Source organism: Pezoporus wallicus, unplaced genomic scaffold (assembly GCF_028554395.1).
Source record: "Pezoporus wallicus isolate ANWC-B61680 ecotype Strahan unplaced genomic scaffold, APGP_CSIRO_Pwel_v1 contig_1181, whole genome shotgun sequence".
In the NCBI taxonomy this organism is placed as follows: domain Eukaryota; kingdom Metazoa; phylum Chordata; class Aves; order Psittaciformes; family Psittacidae; genus Pezoporus; species Pezoporus wallicus.
In genome coordinates this window covers 45,721-55,276 of record NW_026641428.1, presented here as the reverse complement: position 1 = coordinate 55,276, position 9,556 = coordinate 45,721, and the positions used below count along the sequence as shown (strand labels likewise).

General features: G+C 38.7%; 1 protein-coding gene across 1 annotated transcript; it reads left to right on the top strand.

Moving 5' to 3' along the window:
• The first annotated feature begins 1,282 nt into the window (after positions 1-1,282).
• Positions 1,283-8,423, top strand: PLAU (plasminogen activator, urokinase). Its single transcript, XM_057423769.1, has 10 exons — positions 1,283-1,414; positions 2,400-2,457; positions 2,630-2,734; positions 3,262-3,427; positions 3,752-3,837; positions 3,939-4,128; positions 4,767-4,921; positions 5,887-6,027; positions 6,569-6,717; positions 7,563-8,423. Exons 1-10 carry the CDS (start codon positions 1,355-1,357, stop codon positions 7,755-7,757), a joined length of 1,305 nt encoding a protein of 434 aa, XP_057279752.1. The 5' UTR covers positions 1,283-1,354; the 3' UTR covers positions 7,758-8,423.
• The last annotated feature ends 1,133 nt before the right edge of the window (positions 8,424-9,556 follow it).

The following is a 9,556-nucleotide window of genomic DNA, read 5'->3' as shown; positions in this document are numbered from 1 at the left end:
TATGCTAAAGATAATCATCTTAGTATAAATAATATTTAGGGAAAAATATACTTGCTGAAATTTCAGCAGAGTCTGAAAGGTGTGCATGTCCTGAAGCATGATCTGCTTTCTTGTGTTATGAAACCTCCTTGCAAGTAAAGGATCCATCTACGTTAGCATTTTGGCTTGGGTCATGGCAGGTTTCCTCAAGTGAATCTTATGATCTTCTCTATTCTTTGTGTTTTGGTTCCCCCCAGCTTGCCCCCTTTCCCTCCAAGTGGCTTTAGACTACTTGCATTGTATGTCTTCTAAATAAAACCTAACTGGGACATGTGCCCCAAGCAGCAGAAGGTATTCAGTCTGCAGGACCAAGCTAGAACTAGCCCCTGTAGCAGCCTCTGAGGCAGTGTGGAGCAGGTCTCTGTATACTCTCTCCTACTGCATTCACTGCTTGCTGATGTAAAAAGAACCAAAATTCCCATGGAATCTCTTAAAAACCAAGTTTTCTAGTGTTCTAGAGCTGAGGACACTTAAAAAACAAAACCAAAAACAAGCCACCAAAAGACACCCCCCCCCCCCCCCCAAACATGGCTTGTATTGCAACTTAAAAAATAGATAAAAAGCCATATTGGCACTCCATAGCTCTCTTTCCCTGCTGTTTTTAAAAGCTAGTTCTTTTTAACAGTCACACCTGGGAAGGCTGCTATATATGCTTGGCTAGAGGATCCAGCTGCATATAAAAGATCCAGACAGAATATGTTCCAAGCCTCTCTAATCCTGTAAATAAGTGAGGTAACACCAAGACCAGACTCTTAAGAGTTTGCAGTGGCCAGAGGCAGCTGGTGAGGTGTCTGGGCTTATGCAAGTGCTGGGCATCAACAAAGCACAGTCAGCAACTATAGAGGTAATGAAAAAAGGAGCTTTCCCTTTCATAGCCTTCATGTGGATGGTTGGTGATAATCAGTTAACAGGTACAAACAGCTGGACAGCAGCTAAATACATCTGCCAACTTCCAACTGTGTTAGTCCAAACTGCTGAAACTGAGAATGGATTTTTTTTTTCCAAGTTTCAATTTTTCTTTTATCAGCTTCATTCAACCTCTACAAAAAGTCTGGCTATATTGCTAACTGTGCAGAAAAGCTTCAAATGATAACTTTTAATTTAACATATGGAAATAATAAGCAGATATTCCACAGCAGGTCAATGCTGAATTCTTCTGTCAGTTGTGTTGTGACTTATTTTGAAATGAGCTGAAGGCAACAGAAGCAAGAAAGCTGGCACTGCAAGCTATGACATGATGTGAAGTTCCTCTTTTATTTTCAGAACCAAAATATTGGGGATAGAAGAGGAACGAAGCGAGACGTTAACTAAGAACATGAAGTTACTCATCTTCCTCACAGTAGCCCTGGGCTTGCTTGTCACGGGACTGGAGTCTGTAAGTTTTGAAATAAATGTTGGGGGGTGGAGGGGGTGTCCACTTGGGACCACTTCTGGTCTTAATTATACTTCTGCTTTGGGTGATGTAGCAGGCTTTTGGTTTGAATTTTGGTTTTACTGCCTTTGCTTGTACATATGCATCTGCTGTATATATACCTCCAAGAAACACGTTTTTGAACCCTTTAGTTTTTCTTCTGGTTCTGCTCCACCCGAAGATGTCTGCTAGCATTTAAATAGTAAAAATTTCATGCAATAATTTAGCTATTATTTTTCTTTTAATGTAATTTATGTCTGAACACCAAGTCCTAAGAATTCAGTGATATTTCATGGAGCTGGGTATTGGGCCTTAACTAAATTTCCACCTACCCTATTTGAAAGTATGATGCTAAAAGAGGAGTAACAGATATGAATTTGACCATCATCTTGTATGGCAGTTCCTACCTATCAGCAGAGCCATTCACCAACACTATGGAATTATATTGTTACTGCTACTTGTTTTAGCTCAGGCAACCCCACTTGCCCTCTGGGAGAAGTATACTAAAGGCCTAATCTTAATTAATTCCATGGAGAATATAATATTCAGCCTGCAAAGCAGAGGCAGGAGCTGAAGTGCAGGGCAAGAATCTACCGTACTAGAAATCTACTGGCTTTTGTTCCGTGGCACAAATGTGAAGTACCAAGGTCACTAAAATGACAGAGGCAGCTGGAGAACATTACACCTTTGCTGCACAGCTTGGTGTCTGAGAGGGACAAGCTTCTGTGCCTGTTCTAGGGACACTGATCAGCTGTTTAGATCCTTATTGCAGAAATTACTACAGTGATGACTTGATGCAGTGCACCAGCCTTCTGGGGCTTTTATGAAGGTGTTTTGTGGGTTTTCCTTTCCCTTCCCAATTCTGCTTTGCTCAGGTATGCAGTAGGGAAGATAATCAAACCATACAAACAAAACTTTCCTCAATTCTTTTTTTTTTCTTTTCCCTTAGTTTTATAGGAAGAAGTACTACTACAAACTCCCATATAAACACAGATCAGATCACAAGGGTAAGTAGCTGCCTGTTCTGCTTGAACCTAAAAAGAACTTATCTTGCAAGTACATCTTGATGTAAGGGATTCTTAATGATACTTAAACACCTAAAACTTAGTTTGCAACTACATGTTAATTTACTTCACCATTTAAATGTTTGTCTAATTAGTGATGTCTTTTAATTAACAGAATGCCATTGTTTGAATGGAGGAACCTGTATCACCTATTACCTCTTTAGCGGAATTAATCGTTGCATATGCCCTGAAGGATACACTGGGATTAATTGTGAACTAGGTAGAGTATCTATCTAAACACAAAATTGATTGAAAAGATAAAAGGAGATGGGTACATCATGAATACAAAGTGCCAAGTGAAAGTATTATCCATAAGCACATAACTGGAAATCCTTGAGTGCTTTATGCGAAGTGAGCAGAAATAACTAATACTGTTGCAAAATCAGTATCTTTAACTTTTGTTCCTGTCTCTTCACAAATGTTGCCAACCTCACAAGTGTTTTAGTTTGGGGTGAAAAAAGTGAACTTGTTTGGGACTCTTTAGAAGCAGAAGAACTGATTATATTGTGAAGTAAACTGAAACCATTAAAGAAGCAATGTGTATGCTTTAAAGCATAAGATTCTTGATACTCAAAATTCTTACAGAACAAATTTAATAATATATAACTGGTCCAGATTTTTGCCTAATCTGTTGTAATAAAGTGTAATGAATTAACCTCGTTCTTATTAAAAGATTCCATAGAGATTATTTCTGCCTCAGAAAAATCAAGAACAAGAATATGCTGATAACAAAATTTATTTTATCAGACACCACCAGCATGTGCTACACTGAGAATGGGCAGGATTACAGAGGAATGGCAACAGAAGACGAATGTTTGCCATGGGACCTTCCTTCAGTAATCAGGAGGGGTTATTACCATGCTCATATGAGGAATGCTTTGCAGCTTGGTCTGGGCAAACACAACTACTGCAGGTAAGAAAAGCATTGCTCTTTCTGGGATAACTTCTATTGTCACAGCCCCAAAAGTGCCTCACATGGTGGTACATGTGTTTAAAAATAAATAAATTTTTACTAAAAATATTTGGAATGTGACTCTCTGCAGTTCTTGCTTTCCACTGAAGCTGATCATACTGCAAAATTCCCAGTATGCAACACTAATAGGTAGTTGCAAATTTTATCTGGCATATGTTGCAGCAGAACACTTCTGGCCTTTACAGGACAGTTAGTTTTCTTTGAAGAAATGGTAGTACCTTAGAATTCTGTCTTTATGAAAAGAATGCTTCCTTTCTCTTCCAGAAACCCAAATGGAAGGGACAGGCCGTGGTGCTACACCAAAAAGGGATTCACCATTCAGGAAACACCCTGCAACATGGCAAAGTGTGGTAAGTAATATCAGTTTCAAGACAACTGATTATTATTATTTTTAATAGCACAAGGTTAGTGCAGTGTTAAGAACATCTGAACAAAATTTCTCTCTTTGCAGGGCATGCCTGTGGTCAAAGAAGCATGAGCAAGTACTACAAGATTGTTGGTGGAAGTCGGGCAGAGGTTGAGTCTCAGCCCTGGATAGCTGGCATCTTCCAAAACGTAAGGGGCATTGACCATTTCCTGTGTGGTGGCAGCCTCATTGACCCTTGCTGGGTGCTTACAGCAGCACACTGTTTTCATAGTCCGTAAGTTTACCATTCCACGTCCTTCTTATTTGCAACTTTCTTCAGGTGATTTCTTTGCATGCTGCTCACTGAGCAAGCCTTCAAAATGTACCATAGTAAGAATGCTCGTTTGAGCAAAATGGGAAGAGTAGGTGTAAACATTAAGCTCTGGGGGTCCAAGTATAGCAAAAGGCGTTATAGCAAGATAGTAACATTTTGGTGGATTATGCCATTTAAACAACTTCAGCCAAAACTGGAGCTAGGGTTTCAGTTTTACCTTTGCTGCTCACAGAACTTAGCTATTCTGAGAGGTGAAATGCTGTTGAGCAATGCATTTATGGGTGGATTTTACTGTTCTTGAGGGAAGCTGATCTTCCTCGTATCTTGCAGAAGATTCTCATCACCAGTGGCTGGCATTAGTAGCAGCTAAACTAGGCGTGCATTTCAAAATGCCTATTTTTTTAAGGTAGATGAACATCCATCTTAAAAATTGGTATGCTTTCCTTTAGAGTACTGTATTACCTTTCAAAGCTGACTAAATTTTGTTTTTTTTTCTTGTCAGTGTTAAAGTGAACATGAAACAGAACTGGGACTGTATCTAAGCTGTTGACCTTGCTCTCAAACTGGTAATCTTCATGAATCTCTTTACTCTCACTCAGGTCAAAAAACCCACAAAACAAATCGGCTTACAAAGTCTTCCTTGGAAAGTCCATGCTGAATGTTACTGATGATAAGGAGCAAGTGTTCATGGTTGATGACATAATTTCTCACCCTGACTTTACAGATGACACCGGTGGCAATGACAATGATATTGGTAAGTGTTATCTTAATAGGAGCCTTTAAAAAAACTGAGGTAGCCAAAGGCTGTGTAACTGTGGCATACATTTTCTGAAAGAAGTAAAACCAGAGATAAGATGAAATGGAACAGGAGCTAGGCACCTCTGAGAACTAGGCTTGGGCAAAGAGCAACTTTTTCAGTTGTGTAAACTTGGTTTGCGACATGTCTGATGCATTACTTGGTATGCAGTCAAGTATAAGCCTGTCTTATCTCTGGACTTGTATAAAGTGTGGCTCTTCCATAAGCACTGGTGGCAGTGTCCCACTTGTATCTTATTCTGTGTCTACAGAGATCACATTATGCATAGACAACAATGAAAAATGCATGCATAGTAGGTTTCATCATATAGTAGGGAAATGCCATATCAAGTACCACATTAGTCAAAGGCTATTCAGAATTAATCCTGACTTTAAGTCTCTAACTTTCACGAACTTATCACTAAGCCAACAAAGTCAGAGATTGTTGCAATTTGCACTCTTGCAATTGACACTTGGAACTCCACTACCCATTCCAAATTCCTGCTGCTAAGGAAAATTACTATTTATTAAGATTTTACTGTACTTCTCATCTCTGGTGAGAAGTACAGTATAAACTGCCCCTTCTTCAGCAGGGCAGCAGATGCTGCCATCTACAGCCAGACAGGAAACTGAGGTTTTAAAACATCTGAAGATACACTTGTAGAAGAATCTTCCCTGAGCTATCAGCCCTTGTCCTTTCAGGAAGGAGGTTCAAGATGGAATGTTTGCCAATTCTAGTGCTGGGGAAATTAATTTTGTTAACAAATAATGATCCACTGTAATTCCAAAAGCAATGAGAAGAACCGTATATAACCAGAACTGTAATTGAAACTATTCTCATTATCTCTATCTAATGCTCCTATTGTCAGAGAATTTGATGGGGAGGAAAACTTACTTTACAAATCTGTCTGACTTGTTTTGTAGCTTTGATAAGGATAAGAACAGCTTCTGGACAGTGTGCAGTAGAATCCAAATATGTCAGAACAGTCTGCTTGCCAGAGAAGAACCTTTACTTAGCAGACAATACCCGGTGTGAAATAGCTGGCTATGGGAAACAAGAATTTTGTAAGTAAATTACTTCTTTCCAAAGTTTTACTTCCACAATATGGGAACAGATGCTTCTATAGTATGATCTGCAAAGGATTAAAAGATTCTTTTCTATTATTCTACATACTCCCTGTGCATCTCTTGAAGATTCTTTGCTATTGTTTTCTCTGGTTGTCCATGGCATTTCCTGTTTCATGCTGATCACTTGCAGCCATACAAAGCCAAGAGGTAAAACACAGCAATATTTTCATTTTTGATGTGGTGAGGAGTAGGAAAAAATTAAAGCTGTATTGGAGGATTAATGAAGGATTGCACTTGTACAGAACTTCCTTCACAAACTATCAAACTCCTTCTCTGAAATCTAAGCCTTATAGCTTGTGTTTGGCTTGCTTGTTTTTAACTTATTAACAGTGAAATTAAGCTGCAAATAAGAGCCCCAAACTGAAAATGAAATGGCTATACAATCTCTTTTCAGAGCTGAAAGTGGGTGTTTTGGTATTGTTGTTGGTTGGGGCTTTTTGTCTTGGATGGTGAAAATAATTCATCTTTTTATTTGCAGATGATATCTTCTATGCTCAAAGACTAATGTCAGCCACTGTAAACTTAATATCACAGAGAAAATGCAAGCATGAGTACTATGACAGTATCAGAGTTACTGACAATATGGTCTGTGCTGGAGATCCCATGTGGGAGACTGATGCATGCAAGGTAAAACTGGTTTGTTTTATCTTCCAAATAATTCTGGATGCATGTACACTATAGGCATCAGCTGCTGGTATATGTAATTCTACTAGTCAGAGGAGTCTCTTTATGTAGTAGGAATTTAGTACATCCAGTGGAGTCAGCCTGTAGTGTGGCCAAACATGGAGGAGGGTTGGGACCTAGAATTAAGTGTTACCCCTTCAGACAGCCTTTGGAGACACAAGAAGTGTGGTGTCTCAGCCATTGTTGCTGTTCAAGGCTTTAGTTACAACCTATTAAAGCAATTGGCTGGTAGATAAGCATCAGAGGAATATAGCAACTATTCCAGTCTCAGCTTGCACTTAATACTAACTATAGCTCTGCAAAGGGGTAAAAGGTAGATTACAGGGGGATGCTAAGTCCCTTCACAGATTCCTCAATACTACATTTATTTCCCTGCACCCTTAGTGGGCAGAGTGGCCATATGAGCAAGTAAAAAGAATGTGTCTTCCCTGTCCATAAGGACTTGAGGACAATTGATCTGTAAAGAATTGGCTGTGTGGTCTTTAACCTTATATCACTAGCCTATTATATGGTATTATAAACTTAGGATGAAGTGTTATGTGCAAGGTAGCTACTTTGTCTGTTCCCTCCTGGGATGGGGCTAGAAGAAAACTCCTTATGCTACAGCCTGTTCAAGTCACAGCAGATGATGAGCCTTCTGTTCCATGTATGCAGCATTCCTGAAAATCAAAACTTTAGCTTGTAGGCATTTACTAGCTTGCTTCACCTTAGAAAAACAATAGCACTCTCCCTGTTAAAAAGGCTCCATCTGTGGAAAATGGACTAATATGTTCTTTTTCTGTTGTCAGGGAGATTCTGGTGGCCCCATGATCTGTGAATATGATGGCAGGATGATGCTTTATGGGATTGTCAGCTGGGGAGATGGCTGTGCAAAGAAAAACAAGCCTGGTGTTTACACCAGAGTTACCAGATACCTAAATTGGATTGAGTCCAATATGAATGCAGTAATTGCCAAGAGCCAGTTTGTTCCTGAACCAAAGTGACTTTTCTACAGCTGGACTCAAATGAACAAGATTAAGCCTATATTGATGCCAGGACATTAATGTTCTGAATGTCATAAGCGGCTTTCATTTTAAATGCTTGTGTGGTCTGCCACTAGCATCGGTGTTCCTGAGGTGGAGAGGTGGTCAATATATTATCTTAACTACACTGAATTACCTGAAAACCACTCAGTGGGAAGCTAAATTATTTAACATTTAAATGAGTATTCCCATGCATGATATTATGCATATCAAGTTATCTACTTACACTTATGAACCAGCATTTGGTCTGGAAGTATTGGTACAGTTTTAATTTATTTAACTCAAGTATAGAATTTATACAGGGCCTAAGTTTAAAATCTTTCCTCAGCACACTGAACAATACTAAAGCTCAAGTCCTAGAAATCTAACCTGTTAAGACCAGTACTGAGAGGGTGATGAGGATTTGCCGCAGAAAGTGAAAGAAGCAGCATCAGCATTATCATCACTAGTATGTGAAGGATTAAAGTCTACTCGGACTAAGGTGATATTTGCTGTACAGGGTTCATTGCTATAGACCAAATGTAGTAGAATCTTGAGGATGAGACCTATAGCTGTGTCAGCATTACACATTCTTAAGAATACATTAAGAACTGTGCTATAAGAAGGCATATTGGAAACATGACTTCCACATCCCAGGTGAAGGTGTCTGGGTTCCCTGGAAAGTCTGGTTATGCAACCTCTCTATGCATGCAGCTATGCAGGCAGGAGAGGATGTAAAGGCTTGGCCCTTGCTGAATGCTGTGGATGCCAGAAGTCAGAACTTTATTTCCATTCATTTAATTGATATTATATGGAAACTACTTTTTTTTTTTCACTAGTTTTATATTTGACTTGTCTTTGTTTTATAGATTTGAATTATTTGTATGAGGGCTGGAACCTCAAGCTTTATTTAATTATTTTTACTGTGTTTAACTTATTGTTTGTATTATGGATGTTAATATCATTAAAGAAAACCCCTTGTTTTTATGTGTTCCTTCTCTATTGAAATGGTGAATGTATGATTCAAAAGAGAGCTGCCATTACCAAATTGCAAAGTTCCTCGGTAAAACATAAATAGTTGCACTCCTTGTTTATTTAAGCACCTAATGAGAAAAGAATGTCTCCTGCTCTAGCTATAAAATTGCATTTAATGAAATATAGAGCTTAGATCCTCAGCACTGGAATTCATTCTGATAACCATGCTGCATGTGCTTCAGGACTCTAGTTATGTGTAACACTAGATGAACTTGTAAACCTAAACATCCTGTTTAGGTTTTACCGTAAGGGAATACAGTTCTAATGCTCCAGAACTACATCCAAATCAAGGGTGGCAAGAGATTAGCTTCAAACATTCACTCATTAACTTAAATGCTACTGGGTGTGGAAGAATACACTAAACCAATATTGTAGAAAAGTGCTGAAAGCAAAGCAACAGTTTCAGTTTTCCTCAGTACGGTTTGTGGATGCTAATTTTGAAGAGAAACATTAGCAGTTTATCTCAAGTACTGCTAAAACAATCTTGGGTAGTAGAAATAAAGTCTAAACAGCAGCCTTCATTTATATTTCAGTTAGATTTGTTCCTTAAGAATAAGATCTAGCCAGAACAGAATTTATGGTAGAGAGCATGAAGAACAAAGACTTACTTAAAACCAACTCTGTTTGTAATTCTGGACAATACATCACTGTCAAACGAAGTTGTTGCTGAAGTTATGTTCTTTTATTTGGTTAGACAACACAAGCAGAAAATGTTCTCAAGGTCTGCTGTCTTGGGTGATTAATGG